The sequence below is a fragment of the Misgurnus anguillicaudatus genome, chromosome 24, assembly GCF_027580225.2.
Source record: "Misgurnus anguillicaudatus chromosome 24, ASM2758022v2, whole genome shotgun sequence".
In the NCBI taxonomy this organism is placed as follows: Eukaryota; Metazoa; Chordata; class Actinopteri; order Cypriniformes; family Cobitidae; genus Misgurnus; species Misgurnus anguillicaudatus.
In genome coordinates, this window is record NC_073360.2 from 26,866,771 (window position 1) to 26,886,712 (window position 19,942).

The window sequence follows — 19,942 nt, forward strand, 5'->3', positions numbered from 1 at the left end:
ACGAAGCCCATGAAAGTAACAGGTGTTTGGCCCACCGATCCTTCAGGAATTCCAACAATTCTTAACATTTTTACCTTCGCGAACGGTTTTCTAAATCGTCTAGCTTGAGACAAGGGTTTTCTGTTTGCAGCATATTGCACAGCTTCTCCACCGCTGTCTGAATCAATAAGTGCAGTTTTGATGTTTCCTATCTTTTGAGCTTGCGACGACAACGTTGTTTGTAGTGTGGACATGGCAGAGCGTAGTTTAGATACAAACTCGGACCGCAGTGTTGAGATTTCTGAGCGAATGGTGGATGCATTTAGGTCCTTCAAAGAAGCTGGCTTTATCCCTTCTTCAGGTTGGACGGGGGCGGTAGCATTAGCATTAGCTGCCTGCTCGTGCTTTTTGTCGGTCTGCATTCTGCCAACCTGATCTCACGAATTTCCGTGGCATAGCCACAGAATTTTTTGCTCATTTTTCCGTGGCATTCTCACGCATCTCCGCATATTTCCGTGGTCCTGCCACAGACTTTCTTTTCCGTGGCATTCTCACGGATTGGTTACTCAACTGTTTTGTCCTATTTTCTTACCATTGTCGCTTCGGTTTAGGGTTAGATTTACATAAAATGACATCCCTACCCAAACCCAACTCTAACCCCAACACCAGGCGACAATTGATTAAAGTTTAGAAAATATAAAAGAATACATCAGAAAAAATAGTATAAACCAATACTTAAAGTGACATACTAACGCAAACACCAAATCTAACCCTAAACCGAAGCGACAATGGTTTGAAAATAGGAAAATGCAGTTGAGTAACCAATCCGTGAGAATGCCACGGAAAAAAAAAGTCTGTTGCAGGACCACGGAAATATGCGGAGATCCGTGAGAACGCCACGGAAAAATGAGCAAAAAAGTCAGTGACTATCCCACGGAACTTTGTGAGATCATGTTGATTTCTGCAATGTTTCTCCCCAGTTTTCCATGTTTTGGCATACTGTACTTCTTTATAAATATATTACAAAATCAGTCACTTGGTATATATATAATGGAATAAAATGCCAGCTGAATCAAAAAATAAATGAGTGTTCACAGAGCGGGCATACCGGAAGTCCCAGATCTGTCAACCACTTTTAAATGCCCATTTTAGCATTTACCTTGGTGTCGTCGTCACAAATGAAAATAAATGGAGCAGTGGGTCGGACTCGTGTCTAATTTTCTCAGGTTTGTCTTAGGTGGGGTCTGTCTTTTTAAAAAATGACTTATGCATGTTGGGTTGGGTAAAAATTATTTTGGTTATTTTGGGTCGGGTACATTTCTTTGGACCCGAGAAGACCTCTAGTTTAAACAACCAAGCACAGGTTACATTACAACCCACTGGGCAGGGTTTGTCCCTTTTTGACCCAACGTTTGGTTGAAATTAACCCAGCAATTTTTTGTGTGAAAGCTAATTTGTTTTCATTTTTGACTTATATAATTTGTATGTGACATCATGTTTTTAGCTCAACACAATTATATTTTATAAGTCCTCTTTGATTTGCTTTATTAACCTTCTTGTTTTATGTTTTTTATCCAAAGCTTCACCAGGCTACAGCAAGCCTCCCGTTCCCCCGGTGTGCTGCTCACAGGGTGAGAAAGGGCCGCCTGCCATGATGCCCATCAGCGTGGACCCAGAGAGCCGGCCGGGCGAGTATGTGCTCAAGAGCCTCTTCGCCAACTTCACCACCATCTCTGAGCGCAAAATCCGCATTGTCATGGCCGAGCCTCTGGTAAGTGAAACTTTATTACAGACACGGTGATCATCCATGATGAAACTTTTGTACTTGCACAGGTCAGATGGTAAATGTGAAGTGTTTGTCTGGTCTTGATCTGGTGGCCTTGATAAACAGATGTCAAGGTCTTGTGCAATCCTAAAACGTATAAACCTATTAAAATGTCATCTGAACAGGCTACATTTTTTGTATTTTGTATCTTTTCCCCGAAATTGACTCTATCTCGGCAGTCTGCACTCATCAGTAGAAATTAAATTATCTTCCATGCACAGAAAATACCAATTATGTTGATATGAAATTCTCATATTCTTTCCGGATTTCATGATTCATTTCTGTAAGATCGCTCAACTTATTAAGCTTTGTCCTTCCTGGTCTTGGTAACATTTTCCACACCATAGACAAATTGATCTATTTGTGTGTTAAACAGCGAGTTTCGTGCCCAGTAGGCAGTCTGATGTTAATAAAATCAGGGCAAAGATGGTGTTTTTAACAAAACTGTCCACAACTGGGATGAGCTCTTTATACCAAAACTAGACCAACTTACGCAGACCCTTTTACAATTGTGTACTTTGTTGTTTGAAAAACTAGATATTTAAATAAAGTTAAGTGGACAAACATAGACACTTGATATTGTGTGCAATGGAAATGTTAGACCATTTGTGAGAATTTGGTGTGATGTTTGAAAATAATGCAATATTTTAGCATACCATATGATTAGAATTTTTATATGTTTCCCAGACAGGGTTTAGATTAATCCAGGACTAGGCCTTAGTTGTATTAGGACATTTAAGTTGTTTTTACAAACATGCCGTATAAAAAACAATACTGGTGTGCACCTTGAGAAAAAACAATGACACCGATATATGTTGAGATATGTCAGTGATTTTAAATTAAGGCAGCTCAAACATGGTTTTTAGTCTCGGACTAGGATAAGCCCTTATTTTACATGTTGGAAAAAAGGTTTTATAGGAGCATTAGGAGGTGTTGGCTGCATTAACCTTGTATAAAAATTTTACAGCACACAGGGGATATTGCACTGTTCTTGTTTTATTTCTCTCTGAAATGACTCTGGTAACAGAAATATTTATTAACCTAAGACTGAAGGGGTGCTGAAACATAATTGAATATTGTCTGAGAGTATTATATTTGAGCGTAGCAAGAGAAGACAGTCTGCTTGTTCTGTGGCTGGTGATGTAAAAATATGGTGACCCCGATGGTAATGTTGTCTGTGAAAAACATTATTGCTATTTGCATACTTGTAACCAATGTACAAATTGTTCTTATGGATGTTCAGTCATTATGTGAAGTAAAGATGTCAAAGGAGCAGATCAATAATTTTTGCATTCATTCTGTCTTAGCAGAGACTCGACTCAGAATGTAGGTCAGTTTAGTTCTCACCCAGTTTGTGTTCTGTTATCTGCATGTTTAATCTGTGATAGTTGCTGAAATCATCAGGTTTAAAATCCCCCAGGTGGCTGTTTGCATATATAGTGTTAAAATTAATAGCAAAGCAAATGAAGAAACTTTATCTAAAAAACTATCTTTGTTCTCCTCAACTGTATTTGTTTTATCATTTTAAACCAAAGACGCTTCTTTTTGTTACATTTTAAAAGTGTCACAAACAACGCTCAATGAGGCAAAATGTGAGGATCTTAATGAAGCTTTATTTAAGAGTGATCCAGAATCATAATCCAAGAGACAGGCAAAGGGTCAAAATACAAAGCAAGCAATCCAAATAAACATCCAAAACCATTGGCAATAAAAGAGATACAGACAGGAGTCAAACAACAAAAGACTATGGGAAACATGGCTGTGACCCTAACAAGACCAAGCAATGAATGACTCAATGAACCGGGTTTATATTGTGGCCAGTATAGTGATCAGGAAAGCTATAGTAAATTTTTTTTTAATATATATTAGGGCTGTCAATAGATTAAAATATTTAATCGCAGTTAATCGCATGATTTCATGAGTTAACTCGCGATTAATCGCAAATTAATCGCACATTTTTATCTGTTCTAAATTTACCTAAATGTAACACTTTTTAAGATTTTAATGCTCTAATCAGCATGGATTTGGATAATATTTATGCTATATGCAAATGTATGTCTACAACAGCCTGTTTACATTTTCAACAGAACCATCAGCCATAGTTTTATAAATGTTTTTGCCTTTAGAAGACCTTGTTCTTTCTCCATTTCTGTTTGCTGCTGCTGCATCATTTGTGACCTGTGCTGACAAATTGAGTTGGGATGAGCAAATTTTCAAAAATGTGTCATTTATATTTTAACATTCTCTATTAAAAAACTTCAAAACAATTGGACCAATTGTTGGAATCTGACAAAGCATGACATAACTATACCTGTTAATGCAGAGCAAAAACAATATCAATATACATATATGTTTTTTTATTGTTTAATTTTGACATTGAGACAGACCACTTTAAGACTGTAGGATAATGCAAGGGTTTAATATAATGACACAACAGATACTTTTCCTTAACAGTTAACCAAACATTCACTTCAGATATAACAGATTATAGGTCATACCTGCGTGAATTCTTGTCAAAACAGATATTTTTAAACCTGTAATTTCGTGTTAGATGTCTATATATATCGAGCCCAGTCTCCTGAAGATGCGTATAAATAGCACGAAGTTTACGCACTCGCGCGTTTGTGTGCATGCGCTTCAGACGTCTGCGTCAGACATCGCTTTTGAGCCTTGTCACTCTTAATAACTCTTTTAACATCAATCAGATCCCGAACTTTATCTCTCTTAATAATTATTTTAACATCAAGAAAGTCCTGCAGTCTATTTTCTATAATTTCTGAATGCTTTTTAAAACGAAACTAAAAAGTGAAAGAAGACGCATCTTTGCTTTATATGGATTTGGGACGGTACACCTCACAGAAAACGTGCAGATAAAGAAAACTGCACGTGCAGAAAACGTGCATTTTAGATGTTTAATTACCATTTAGAGCATTGGATTCGCTAGACGAGAGCTTAATGTTCTTATTTTTATGAAAAGCTCCGACTCATCTAGACAGCACCAGTCACTTGCTGCGTCTCAATTCATCCAGCTGTGGGTCAAACATAAATTGCGTGTTGCCTTAATCGCGCGTTAATAAAATTAGTGCCGTTAAAGTGAATTTGCGTTAACGCGTTAATAACGCGTTTATTTTGACAGCCCTAATATATATATAATGCAAAGGCATTAAAGGTAAATTGTTCTTTGATATCTACATAGAAGGTCTGTGGCTTTATTGTGTGCAAACATTATCCAGAGACGGTTTTACATGTCCATTTACAACCCTAGGATTTGCCTTTAGAATGAAATGGTCTTTTATTACCTTATTTGAAAGGGTCATGAATAATAATAATGTTGAACTCTGCTCTGATTGGCTGTTTCACAGAGCAGCTCCTTCAGTAGCTCTGTATTTGTGCAAACAGACTTTATGTTTTAGCTTGTATCAGATGAAAAGTAAAGAATTTGAAGAATAATTAATTGTTTGCAGATTGTTATGGGACGTTTCTGAGTGGTAAGCTGTTGTTTTTTCAGTATGGACTTGCAAAACGTAACTAATGTAAATAGTAGAACTTCAGCAATAACGCTAGCACATAGCATTAACTAGCATATAGCACTAACTCAGCAAGTCAACTTTTTTGTAACATTGTAACAACTTGTAATTAACTTGTAATTAATTGAATGTGTAAATAAATGTTGTGGGCATACATCACGACTGTAATGTCACAGTCGGTGTTATGCTGAGATTGGCCTGTTTTCCAGCATTTTGCATGCATGTTTACATAAGAAGGAGGAAACAATCGTGTTTAAGGCTCACAATGTGTCATCACCATGTACAGATCTCTTATTATTCATCCATGCCTAGGTAAATACAGTTTTACATTCTTTTAAGGGGACATTTCACAATACTTTTTTAAGATGTAAAATAAATCTTTGGTGTCTCCAGAGTATGTATGTAAAGTTTTAGCTCAAAATACTATAAAGAAAATTTATGTTAAAATTGCCACTTTGTAAGTGTGAGCAAAAATGTGCCGTATTTGGGTGTGTGCTTTAAAATGCAAATGAGCTGATCTCTGCACTAAATGGCAGTGCTGTGGTTGGATAGTGCAGATTAAGGGGTGGCATTATCCCCTTCTGACATCACAGGGGGAGCCAAACTTCAGTGACCTGTTTTTTCACGATTGCCGAGAATGGTTTACCAAAACTAAGTTACAGGGTTGATCTTTTTCACGTTTTCTAGGTTGATAGAAGCACTGGGGACCCAATTATAACTGGAAAAAGTCAGATTTTTATGATATGTCCCCTTTGATATCTTTTTACTATGTACATGGTTTTTTACGTGTACACAAACTTATGCGTGCAGTTGAACGTAGAGCCATGCAAAGTATAGTTTATTTGAGATAGCAGACATGTTATCGCTCTTCTAGTCACAAAAATTGTGTCACATGCACTGGTTCAAGTAATTAGTAATAAATGGTTTAAAATGGTTCAATATGTTAATTCACGTTAATTGAAGTCATAGTAGGTAGTAAATATTAGACTTGATTGAGCAAATATCTTGTCAACTAAGTACTGAAAGTATCATTTTACTGGAAATTTTCTGATAAACAGTCATTGCTTTTACAGGAAAAACCTCTGATAAAGTCCCTCCAGAGGAATGAAGATCCACAGTTTGACCAAGTAAGTACTGTTTGTTTTGCTAACCCCTCAACACACACACACACACACACACACACACACACACACACACACACACACACACACACACACACACACACACACACACACACAAGTTCAATCTGTGCACAGATGTCACAGCAGAAAGACAGGAGAAAGCCTTTTTAGCTGCCCGGCTGTGCCAGAAATTAATCTGACTTTTCAAATTATTAAAACAGATTCATAGATTTGTCTGGCCTTGAAAGCATAGATAGTGAACTCTGTAAAAGCTTGATGGCTTTTTTGGCATGTCCGGCTATTACTAAGTAAGGCAGCCATTTTTAATTCTGTTAAATTATATAGCTTTATATTTGACTTCCACAATACTGTATGTAAGGAAGGCCTAAATAAATGTACATTTTGTGCCTCATGAATGCGTTTATACCTCTATATACAGTACATACTGTAAAAACTATCATTTTCAAGTTTCATGGCGTGTTCTGCGAAATCATTACATGTAATGCAAATTTTAATATTATTTGAAATATTTCCAAAGGTCTGCTGCCTGTGGTGTTTTTATGAATGTCTAGAAAACATAATTTAATTTCTGTAACACTTACGCACTAACTAAAAATGAAAGGTCTTTTATTGCTTGCTTGGGTGGAGTGTGTGTTCCCTGCCCTGAGTTTGTTAGTTTGTGTTTATGCATGTATGTATGTATGTGTGTGTTGGAGGCAGGTGAATAGCAGACTCATTCAGAGCTCACAGGGCTGTGTTTGTATCCATGAACCTCTGGGCTTTCAGCAGCCTCACTGAGAGATGATTCTTCTCCCAGGGTTCTTTAGGGAATGAAGGGCTTGCTGTGTTCACCCTCGGCCCCAGACCGTCGCCCTTTACCCCTCCCTTTCCTGTGTGTCGACTCCTCACCAGGGGCCGCATTTCCTTCCTGCACTTATTACTCCCTCCCCTCCTTGTTGCTTTCATTGCATTCTGGAAGTTCAGAGGATACAAATTATACACGCTTAACCAAATTTTATATGCCACCACCTATACCCTTGGCTCACTTATTTATTGTGAACATTATTTTATTTTTTACATAAAATTCGGTCATTATTTAATAAATGTTCTGTTGTTCCACACCTATATCACATTGGTTATGGTTACACAAAATATCTATATTTAAAAAAATATTCATGCAATGAAAGTTAAAGGAACAGTATGTAAGAAATGAATATCAATTAATTATAAAATGGCCCTGATATGTCACTAGACATTAAGAAATCATTTTCATTTCAAATACTTGTATCACTCACAACAGTGGTCCGGCCAGGATATTGTCATTTAAAAAGTGGAGTTGCAGCCCTCAACTGATGTTTATGTTGTCATGTTGTGTATTGGCCACCAGTTGTGTGATTGCAGTACCAGTTTTAGCCACAATCCTACATACTGTAAGCTTGTCTCTTAAAGGAAAACATCACCGTTTTTCAATATTTTACTATGTTCTTGCCTCAACTTAGACAAATTAATAAAAACCTATATTTATTCAATGCGTGCACTTAATCTTTGTACAGTGCCTCGTAAATGTGTTAGCATTTAGCCTAGCCCCATTCATTCCTTAGGATCCAAACAGAAGCCACCAAACACTTCCATGTTTTCCCTATTTAAAGACTGTTACATGATGAGTAGTTACACGAGTAAGTATTAATAAGATTTCTAATTCGTAAGGCGACTGAAAGGTTGTGTGGATTACTCTTATTTTTGTTCTATTGAAGCTTAACAGTATTTAGGCTACTATAAATGTGACATTTATTATTAATTTTGCCTTTTGCGTTCTGTAGAAAATTATGTCATGCATACAACACATAGTTTCATGTCCAAAGAAAACCATGTCCACTCCCAGTCCATTTTTATATATTAAGCATTAATAACATTCACAAGCTCGATACTCTTACATTTTTGGACGACTCAACCAGCCATTTTAAACTTGCCCATATTTTTAATTCTATGGTTAATTTATTTTTATTTGTACAGAACATACACTGTTAAAAACATAAGGCAGACCATGACATTAAATGTATTTTAGTTTGTAACCAGGATTAATACTTAATATTATTTCTCTTTTAGTTAATAAACACCATGAGTTCTTTAGCTGAGTATTGCCTGCCATCTATCTTACGCACCTTATTTGACTGGTACAAAAGACAAAATGGTGTTGAAGATGAATCCCATGAGTACAGGCCACGCTCCGGTACAAAGTCCAAAATGTAAGTCCTGCCAACATTTTAATCCAAGCCTAATAAAGTATTTAAAATAGTATTGCTTTGCATAAATTCAAGTTTTGTGTATTTGGTTTTAGTTTATATCTCTCTGTGTATGCAACTGTAGTGTACTCCTGGATACTAATGAAATAAGCTTTCAGCAGATAAGGCCAAAAGCCTAAATTTATAGTCAGGGTCTTCAATTAATGTAATAAAGTTTTTTATGAGAGAGCAATGTACTATAAATGACTGTACTGTAAACTACCTGGACCTTCAGTAGTTTAATCATTGAGAAGTGACATTTTAGTCTGGGAATGTGTAGGATGATGGGAACCAAATTTGATTATGTATCTCTCTCTCTTTTTCTCTCACTTTCACTCTTGTAGTGATGAACAACAGAAAGATTATCTACTGGAGAGGAGAGACCTGGCCATAGATTTCATCTTCGCTCTTGTACTCATAGAGGTTCTTAAACAGGTAACCTAACACTGACAAACCATTTGAAATGCAATTGGTTACTTACCCCATTTTGATCTCCATTTTTAAATATATACTGTCCCCGGTTTGAGCCCAGGTGGCCTTTCTGTTTAGAATTTGCATTTTTCCTTGTGTCAGCGTAGGTTTTCTCCAGTTGCTCCCAGTGTGTGTGTGGATTAACTTGTGTTTGGATTATCTAGTTCTCGCCATGAATATAGCCATAGATGCTGAAATGGCCTTAAGAATAAACAAACAAACAAATAATACTGTACTGTATATCAAAATATGTCTATTCAGATGCCTTCTAAATATTAACTTTTGAAGAGCAAAACATATAGGGCCAGATTTAATAACAGCTAGCACCAGCGCAAACCATCATCTTGGCATTAAATAACGCCTGTTGGTATTTACTAAAGATGAACAGAGAATAATTTGCGCTAAAGAGGTGTGGTCTGGTTATTTTTGCGACTGTTCTTATTGCATATACATTTCTAGGAGTTTCCCTTTCAGACACAAAATTTATGCGAGGAGATTATTTAAATGATTCACGCAACGTGATTTACTAATGTTTGCGCGTGTGATATTATTGGTATTTGTGCCATAATTTAAAGCTGAATAAAATCATGTCTTAAATTATTTTGCGCTTGAAATGGCTGCAATTGTTCAGAGATCTCATGGTACAAGGCAGAAGATTTTTTATTGGTTTATTTGGAATGCCAGAGGAACACTATTCAAAAGTATTGTTTGCCAAGCCATGGTTTTTTTTATTTGCTGGAGGAAATAAAAGAGGAGTCATTAGGAGAATTTACACAATACCAGGCGTTTCTTGTAAACCTTAATTTTTTGTCCTCCAGTTCTTTTCAGTGTACTATGGCTTTGTTAGATGGGATTTCACCCCGAATTTTCAGCTGGGATGTCTGTGGTGCTGAACTCAAGTGCATCAGGCATCAGTAGATCACCCGCACCTGCAGGAGCATCTGCTCTTCTTATTTGCGACCCTGAACTAATTTGTGCTGCACTTAGTAGATTGCGTTGGTCATTATGGAAATCAGCTGTTGCACCCGTGTTATTTAATTTGCACCTTTTTACCAAATAACCCGCAGATATTACCCCTCTCATCTGCGCTTTGTCGCTCTTGCGCTAATTTACCCAGTTTAGTAAATCTGGCCCATAAACTTGTAAATATGCCTTTCAGATAATACATGTGAATGATTCATGAATAAAAGTAGCAGTGCAATGTTACAGTGCTCTTTTTTTGTCTTTTGTGATCAGATGCCGCTCCACCCAGTAATGGATGGTTTGGTCAATGAGGTTATACATTTGGCTTTTAAGCACTTTAAATACAAAGAAGGGTGAGATGCTTTTTCCTTTTGCACAAACTTTATATAACTTTGTTATAAATGCATACAATTAAGTTCACACTTTTTTTTATTATGAGCAGGTACCACGGTCCCAACACAGCCAACATGCACATTGTAGCTGATCTCTATGCTGAAGTCATTGGAATTTTAGCTCAAGCAAAGTAAGTGTCCATCAATACACAAAGCTATGTGAAGCATGTTCAGGTCTTAAAGATTTGGTTGTGTAAGTGTGAAGTGTGTAAGTGAAAATCAGCCTTTGTTTATTTGAGTTTTCAGATCATTAGCAGTGCACATAGCTTTCAAGTGGTCTGTATGCTTAGCATCCTCCACACATAATCATGCATCTAATCTTAGTGGTGCTCTCCAAAATGACTGTGCCCCTCCAGTCCCACAGAAGAACGCATCGCTTCTGCACGGCCCCCGTGTTTCCCGCCATTGTGAGGCATTCTGGGAAATGGTTGTGTGCATGTTTTAAAAGACATTACCAGACTTTAGATCTTAGATGTGCATTCAGTGCTTGATTTATGAGGGTTAAATACCACCATTTCTGTGCCACACAGCACTCCCAAAAGCAATTGTTTGTAAAACTCTGATTGTGGAAAACCATAAAATGTTGATTGTTTGAATAAAACTAAATACATATAGCAATATAGCCGTATAACTCTATAACTATATGCAGTCCATTTACCATCTATACATAGTTATCACGCCCATCACAATATATTTATGCATTTGGCAGATGCTTTAATATCCAAAGCAATTTACAGTGGTTTCAGTCTATACATTTTTTATCAGCATGCGTGTTCCCTGGGATTGAACCTGTGACTTTTGAGTTGCAAATACAATGCTTTGAAGAGCACCTATCATCCGATTCCCGATTTTACATTTCCTTTGGTGTGTAAGTGTGTATTAGTACATGTAAACGATGACGCAAGTTATCATCTCCAGCTGTGGACTATGTAGTACTGTAGTATTTTGTCTACATTTTTTCTAGCTTTGCTCATCATATAGTAATTATTCCTTATTAGTGGAAGCTGGCATGATAGTCTGATTTCAGAGATTCCAAACTATTTTACAAAGGGGATAATTTGTATGAATTCATACATGTGAAATGTATAAAAACATACTAATCAATAGCAAAGCCCCACCACTAAACACTAAGGGGCGTTTTCCCAGACAGGGCTTATCCTAGTCCCATACTAAAAAGCATGTTTCAGCTACCTTAATTTCAAAACACTGTGTACTGACATATTTGAACATATATCAGTGCCATTGTTTTGTCTCAAGATGCACACCAGTATAGTTTTTTGTAAGGTTTGTTTGTAAAAACTTCTTAAATGTCCTAAAATAAATAAGGCCTAGTCCTGGAGTAATCTATACCCTGTCCGGGAAACCGCCCCTAAATGTCACTGGCATGAAACAGATTTTACCAAAGATAAGTACAAATAAGACAAATTAACCACTTTGTACCTTATGTAAGTTATTTAAATTGCCACGAGATTGTGTCATTACATTGTGTTGTGAGACATTTGTACACTAATAAGAGTAATCGTTTAATTCTATTATTTCTGTATAACCCCTCGTTCAGACAGCCAGCGATGTTATCGCTGTGTGTCGCCCGTCTCTTTCAATGAGGCGTTTCTAAATCTGCTTTTCATAAACAAATGAGTACCATCCACGCCAGTAACTGACGAGAGAAGGATGACGTGAACTCCACTGCTTCGTTCTCATTGGTAGTCGCTCTCGAAATTCGCTCGACATTTGCATAAAGTAAAATTTTTCTTAACTTTCTCGCGTCGCTGGACACGCCAATTCGGTCGCCAATGGTCACTTTCGCTCGTGTCGCCGGAAGTCGCCCGGTTTCCATTGAAATGAATGAGATTGCGTTGCTCTGCTACTGCTGGTAGCAGGCTGTTTGAATTGGGCGTTACTGTGCGTTCACACCAGACGCCGTAGAGGCGGCAAAAATGCGCTATTCGCGCATAGTTGGGCACTTGAACATTTTGAGTTTACTCGCTTAATTTGCACGTGAAATTCTAGTCATTCAGGACATTCACATGGAAATTCGCATCATGGAAGGGGCTTCTGCAACTCCACTTGCTTCCTGTAATTATGTCACTACTAAAGCAAGCTCCTGATTGGTTAACGTGGCGCGAATATCCGCCAAAGTCCAGATTTATCAACTCATGCGTCTCGCACCATTCGCACGTAGTACGCCGTAGGATGCCTATTCGCGTCTTTGCATTGACTTAACATGTAAATCACTCGCGCTTGCCGCCTCTTAGGCGTCTGATGTGAATGCACAGTTAGTAATCTGTACAATTATGCATATATGTGTCAATCATGTTTGGTTGTAGATTTCCTGCAGTGAAGAAGAGGTTTATAAGCGAGCTGAAGGAACTGCGACAGAAGGAGCAAAGCCCGTATGTGGTTCAGAGCACCATCAGCCTCATCATGGGTGTGAAGTTCTTCAGAGTAAAGATGTATCCTGTCGAGGAGTTTGAAGCCTCAATTCAGTTCATGCAGGTGCTAAACTCTCTTCCACACTAATGCCTTATTATCATTGCTAACTATCTATTATCAGTTTATACTGAATTTACCTTGCAGACAAGACTATATTGATAAGGCCAATGAAATTAGGCTTAGTAGTACAGTTTGTAATGCGTTTGTAAAAACCAACCCCTGTTTTCCACAATCCTCTACTCTTTTTTGTCACAGGAATGTGCACAGTATTTCCTGGAAGTGAAGGACAAAGACATCAAACATGCTTTGGCTGGTCTCTTCGTGGAAATCCTTGTTCCTGTTGCAGCGGTTAGAGAAAGCTTATTTTTTTAATACATTTTATACCGCACACTTGTTCAGTAATTGTTCGAGTTACAAATAAATGTTACACACTGTTGTCTTGCCTGTTCTTTGTACTTTTATGGTAGGCTGTCAAAAATGAGGTGAATGTTCCTTGTCTGAGGAACTTTGTGGAGAGCTTGTATGATACCACCTTGGACCTGTCAACAAGAAAAAAGCATTCTCTGGTTGGTCTTGCTCTCATGACGTTTGTGCATTTCTTCCTGTTTGAAAACATACATTTTGAACATCATTTGTCGTCTTTCAGGCTCTCTACCCACTGGTGACATGTTTGCTGTGTGTAAGTCAAAAGCAGTCGTTCCTCAACAAATGGCATGTCTTTCTTAACAACTGCCTCTCCAATTTAAAGGTACACAGTAATAAAATAATATTTATTCTTTCATTTTTTTATCCATAATAATATATCACTAGGAGATGTTGGAAATGTGCTACTGTGTATTTCCTTGTTTTTAGAGCAAGGACCCCAAAATGGCACGGGTAGCACTGGAATCCCTTTATCGACTTTTGTGGGTCTACATGATTCGCATTAAATGTGAGAGCAACACTGCGACACAGGGGTAAGAATGTCCTTCATTTGTTGATGCATGTAATGTGTTAATTTGAGTTTAAAGGAATAGTCTACTCATTTTCAATATTAAAATATGTTATTACCTTAACTAAGAATTGTTGATACATCCCTCTATCATCTGTGTGCATGCACGTAAGCGCTGGAGCGCGCTGCGACGCTTCGATAGCATTTAGCTTAGCCCCATTCATTGAATGGTACCATTTAGAGATAAAGTTAGAAGTGACCAAACACGTCAACGTTTTTCCTATTTAAGACGAGTAGTTATACGAGCAAGTTTGGTGGTACAAAATAAAACGTAGCGCTTTTCTAAGCGGATTTAAAAGAGGAACTATATTGTATGGCGTAATAGCACTTTTGGGAGTACTTCGACTCGGCGCAGTAACACCCTCCCTCTCCCATTATGAGAGGGAGAAGGGGAGCGGACTTTTCAGGCGAGTCGAAGTACTCCCAAAAGTGCTATTACGCCATAAAATATAGTTCCTCTTTTAAATCCGATTAGAAAAGCGCTACATTTTATTTTGTACCACCAAATTTGCTCGTATAACTACTCGTCTTAAATAGGAAAAACGTTGATGTGTTTGGTCAATTCTTACTTTATCTCTAAATGGTACCATTGAATGAATGGGGCTAAGCTAAATGCTATCGAAGCGTCGCAGAGCGCTCCAGCGCTTACGTGCACGCACACAGATGATAGAGGGATGTATCAACAATTCTTAGTTAAGGTAATAACATATTTTAATATTGAAAATGAGACGACTATTCCTTTAAGTCCCAGAGAAAAAGCAAATTCCCAGCACATGGGTCAGGGGTTTAATAATGCTTATTAATACTAGCCTCACCAGCCAGGCGTCTTTGGTCAATTAGCATCAACAGAAAACCATATTGGTTGCCCAGCTTAAACCAGCTTGGGAACTCATGCTGCTCCAAACTGGTCTTTTCAACAAGGACAAACTGCTTATTTGGCCATCTCATGAATGCCAGCTTTCTTGGTGAGTTTAAGGAGGTTAACAAAACAAAAACAGGCGTCTTTACCCCACCCTCTCGGTGCCGTCACTCCAATGATTCGGGGTCTGACCACACCCTTCCGTCCTTGGTAGCAGGAAGCCAAGTAAACAAGCGATCCATTACAGCTGCCGTGCTTAAGGCAAAGAGGAGGATGGCTTGGTAATTACCAATGGTGTTGACCAGAAATGGGTGGATGAAGGAGAAACTAAAAGGGAGGCTGGTGGTCATGGGTAGTGGGCGTTGAAACATCAAGATGGTCCACTGGGAAAACGAAGGCTTGGCATACTGAGCCATACAGTGTATACCCATGTTTGTGTTTTTAGGGCCAGAACTGTGCGCAAGTTGATGTCTTTTGGTAGCTAATGCACAAGATATTGATCAAGATTACTACCCATTGTTGGGAAAATTGTGTACAGATAATTAAAAACAACTTAAAGGGAAGTTGTGGTAATGGTTTTTGAATTGTGGGGTGTGTTCAGAATAGAATAATTGCACACTGCGCAGTGTACTCAAAATACAGTCTATTACAAAATGCGATTTAAACAAACTTTTTTTTATAATACAGTATACAGTGGACTCTCAGAAATTAAGGTACAAAGCTGTCACTGGGGCGGTACCATTTTAAAATAGTGTACATTAATGCACCTACAATAAACGGTACATATTGAGACCTGTTTAAATGGTACCATCCCAGTGATAGCTTTTGTAATTTTAATTTCTGACAGTTTATGAATAAAATAATAACATCTTTTTATAAAAAAAATTTTACCACTGCCAAAATATAGCAGGTCATCTGGCTATTGCTTGCATACTAACAATGGACATACTTTGCATAATATACATACTACTGTAGGTAATGCTATTTTGAACACGCCTCTATCTTAAGAAAAAAGTGTTATCTTTCATGGGAAGTATAGCATGATATTAAATATCATAAAAAATTCAAATTAGGTATAAAAACTGTTGGGTCATCTTGTAGTTGTTGAGATTTATTAGGATTGCGTCGTATTAGGTCATATTCAGACGCCTTGGATTTCACACCACATACCAAAAAATACAAGCGTTTACCAAAAGATACCAGGCACCAATTACCCCAAAGAGGTCAATCCTAAAATAAATGTGTCTGAATTCACAAATAGGACAAGCTCAGGTCTGTCACTATAATGAAATGCTAATTATAAAAAGTTATCTGTGTCAGTATGCTTTGAACTTCTTTTGTGTAGCATCGTCTGTCTATCATTGCTTTTAAAAGAGACACTTCACTTTTTTTTGAAAATATGCTCATTTTCTAGCTCCCCTAGAGTTAAACAATTGAGTTTTACAGTTTTGGAATCCATTCAGCCGATCTTCGGGTCTGGCAGTAGCACTTTTAAGCTTAGCATAATTCATTGAATCTGATTAGACCATTAGCATTGCGCTCAAAAATAACCACATTTTTCATCTTTAAAACTTGACTCTTTTGTAGTTACATCGTGTACTAAGTCCGACGGAAAATTTAAAGTTGTGATTTTCTAGGCCGATATCACTAGGAACTATACTCTCATTCCGGCTTAATAAACAAGGACTTTGCTGTCGTAACATGGCTGCAGCAGGTGCAATGATATTACGCAGCGCCTGAAAATAGTCTCTAGTAACTTTCATTGCGTAATATCATTGCGCTACATATGTAACTAAAGAAAAGTCAAGTTTTAAATAGGAAAAATATCGAAACTCCCTGGTTATTTTTGAGCGCGATGCCAATGGTCCAATCAGATCCAATGAATTATGCTAAGCTATGCTAAAAGTGGTACCGAAGATCGGTTGAATGTATTCCAAAACGGTAAAACTCAATTATTTAACTCTAGGGAGCTGGAAAATGAGCATATTTTCAAAAAAGTGGGGTGTACCTTTAACTTGTTATGTTAACAATCTCGCCCCTACAGACGCCTCAACTCTATCATCACGACTCTGTTCCCCAAAGGATCTCGCAGTGTGGTTCCTAAAGACATGCCTCTTAATATATTTGTTAAGATTATTCAGTTTATTGCGCAGGTATGTTGAAATTACTGATGAAGGAATACCGCAGTGTCAATTTGTTAAGTGTTGTTTGCCTTAAAAACGAAATAATTCAGTGTTGTTACCAAAATAAACATACTGTTAAAGCTACATTCTGATCATAATTTGCAACACTTCACATTTTCAGCGTTCCTTGTGTTAAAACATTTACATATTGTATCACAAAGTCCCTAACTTTAGTCGCATTCTTTTTTTTCTTGTACAGGAAAGACTTGACTTTGCAATGAAAGAAGTCATTTTTGATCTGTTATGTGTTGGGAAACCTACAAAAGCCTTTAGTCTTAATCCAGAGGTAAAGAATTCAATTTAGATTTAGTAGAGATATCTCTGTTTTGTATGTGGATTATTCATTAATTTATTGTATATCTGTGATATAGAGAATGAATATAGGTCTCAGAGCATTCCTGGTCATTGCTGATAAGCTACAGCAGAAGGACGGCGAGCCTCCCATGCCCAACACGGGAGCCACGCTGCCATCTGGAAGCACGCTACGTATTAAAAAGACGTACTTAAACAAGCCTCTTACTGAGGAAGAGGCAAAAATCATAGGTGAGTTCATCCAAACAAGTTGCAATGTGTAATTTTTCCCTCTCTGTCGCCACCTCTGTTTGGAGCTAAAAATTGCAGGTTACTTTATGTACTTATCTCTTTACATGTGCTATGGTAAAATCACATTGACCGCTTAAATAATAAATCATTATTACAAGCTCAATGTTGTAAATTGAGGTGAGGAAACAGTTTAGATTTTTTATGTGTGTACTCAGTTAAAACATAAATATTAGGACACTGTAATTCAAACTTATTTGACTATAGTCACACATTTTCTCCTTTGTTGGTAATGTTGTCCTCACAGTCTCCGTGTTTCCAATCCCTCAGGAATGTCTCTGTATTATCCTCAAGTGAGGAAAGCTTTAGACAACATCCTCAGACATCTGGATAAAGAGGTCGGCCGCTGTATGATGCTAAGTAACGCACAGATGATGAACAAGGAACCTGAGGATATGATCACGTATGTGAACTCTCAATAAAAAGTCCTAGGCTTTTATCCAGGCCAGCTCTGAGAAAAAAATGACAGACTTTGATTTGATAGACTGTGTACTTGATATATTTTGTAAGGCAGTGGTCTTAAAGTGTTGCAAAGAGCACATTTGTTCTATTTACAGTACATAAAATACATTATATCTGTAGTTTATAGCAAAATGTTAAAATATCTTAAATTTTCATGTGACCTTTTTCTATATGATCACAGGCGAGAGAAAGCCCAAGATCGACCTCCTCAGAACATGCATAGCTGCTATTCCACGCATCCTTCCCGACAGTATGCCCAAGTCGGAGCTCATAGAGCTTTTGGCTCGGTGAGTGTGTGTAATGTTTAGTGCGTGAATGGGTGTGTATGTACTGAAGGAAGCATTTGCTTCGACGAATTGCCTGATGCTCAGGTTTCCTGAAAGCTCTGGTAACGCGATCTCTCCGGCATCCAGCTTGAATAGGATGTCACGGTGCAATCTGATTCAGGGTTTGTCTAATCAGACTTAATTCATCATGTTTAAGCCATTAGGCCAGCCTATAGTTCAGCCTAAAGTCACTCTCTGTGAACTTCCTCCGCTGGAGCTAGAGCGATGTAATGGACTGTAATGGAAGTTTATTTATAAGACCTGGTGCTTTGCACCTTAGTATGTATGATATGATTTTAAGAAAGGAGATTTTGTAAATATTCTGGTAAATTATAATCATGCAATCATACTAAAATCCCCTCTAGTTCTGTATAAAATTTCATCTTGTTATTTGTACATATCTGGACCACAAATCCAGTCATTAGGATAAGATTTACAATTTTCACCCGAAAGTTTAATAAATAAGCTTTCTAGTATTTGGCCAAGATACCACTATTTGAAAATCTGGAATCGAAGGGTGCAAACAAATCACAACAACAAAATCATAAAATTTACTAAATATCTTCATGGAACTTGACTTAATATATCCTTATGATTATGGCATAAAATAAAAATCAATCATTTTGACCCATATAATGTATTTTTGGCATTTGCTAGAAATGAAGAGTTTGGTTCCAAAAGCAATAAATCCATTTTGACTTATTTGGGTAAAAAATGTGTTTTCTATACCAAGAAAGTGACAAGATGAAAACCACTATTTTCTGTTACAAACTTTTACATAGCATCTTTAGGTTATAAAAACATTAAAAATTAAAATCCATAATTTGATTTTCAAAGATTTATAAAAACTGATTATTTTTTTCTGCAAAATGCAATAAATCCATGACAATTTTTTTCCAAAATGCTATAAATCTATTGAATCAATATATAAATGTGCATTCATCTTTGCCATTTTATATTCATTTAGTTGACTAGTGGTATACACTTAACAAAAATAAACATTAATGGCATTAATTTAAACACTTTCTTTGTCATATTAAGTACACTGTCAATGCTGGTGTCATCCTTGGGACGCCGTCGCTGAACTTTGTTGACAGCGATCAGCTGTAAAAAAATTTGGTTCTGCTCGATTTTCATTGACTTTGCGTAAAATAATGGAAAGTTTTTCATAAGATCCCCTGGGGTCAATGTGTTAGCATGACAGAAGCTTGATGTTGTCGTATGAGAACAAGCAACAGCCGGCATTTTTCCTTCCCTCGAGTGCCCGAGTGGCTTACGTTTCTTCCCCGCCACAGAAATCCACCACAAGTTTATCAATGCCATCAAAAGTATTATTTTGTTTTTGTTTGTTTGTTGATCACAAAGTACAAAGTAGATGAGAAAAACTAGGATTCTGTGTTTATTCAAGTGCACCGCCATTGTTGTTTAAAATGCGTGGAATGGTGCGCTGTGATTGGTTGAGTGGATTTATTGCATTCTGCAGAGAAGGAGGACTGGCGTTTATCGTGTTTTGGGAAAAAATAAAGAG

The 19,942-nt window shown here is 37.3% G+C and overlaps 1 protein-coding gene across 7 annotated transcripts in view; it reads left to right on the plus strand.

Moving 5' to 3' along the window:
* frya (furry homolog a (Drosophila)) overlaps window positions 1–19,942 on the plus strand; it is an 86,628-nt gene that overhangs the window by 21,135 nt on the left and 45,551 nt on the right. For all 7 annotated transcript variants that reach the window (XM_073863082.1, XM_073863083.1, XM_073863078.1 and 4 more), the window contains exons 2-17: window positions 1,560–1,750; window positions 6,405–6,458; window positions 8,559–8,698; window positions 9,079–9,169; window positions 10,442–10,521; window positions 10,611–10,691; window positions 12,888–13,056; window positions 13,249–13,341; window positions 13,461–13,559; window positions 13,640–13,741; window positions 13,846–13,949; window positions 16,888–16,996; window positions 17,226–17,312; window positions 17,398–17,569; window positions 17,897–18,019; window positions 18,258–18,375. In XM_073863082.1, coding sequence (XP_073719183.1) covers window positions 1,631–1,750; window positions 6,405–6,458; window positions 8,559–8,698; window positions 9,079–9,169; window positions 10,442–10,521; window positions 10,611–10,691; window positions 12,888–13,056; window positions 13,249–13,341; window positions 13,461–13,559; window positions 13,640–13,741; window positions 13,846–13,949; window positions 16,888–16,996; window positions 17,226–17,312; window positions 17,398–17,569; window positions 17,897–18,019; window positions 18,258–18,375 — 1,742 coding nt within the window. In that variant the 5' untranslated portion in view covers window positions 1,560–1,630. The remainder of the gene's footprint in view (window positions 1–1,559; window positions 1,751–6,404; window positions 6,459–8,558; window positions 8,699–9,078; window positions 9,170–10,441; window positions 10,522–10,610; window positions 10,692–12,887; window positions 13,057–13,248; window positions 13,342–13,460; window positions 13,560–13,639; window positions 13,742–13,845; window positions 13,950–16,887; window positions 16,997–17,225; window positions 17,313–17,397; window positions 17,570–17,896; window positions 18,020–18,257; window positions 18,376–19,942) is intronic.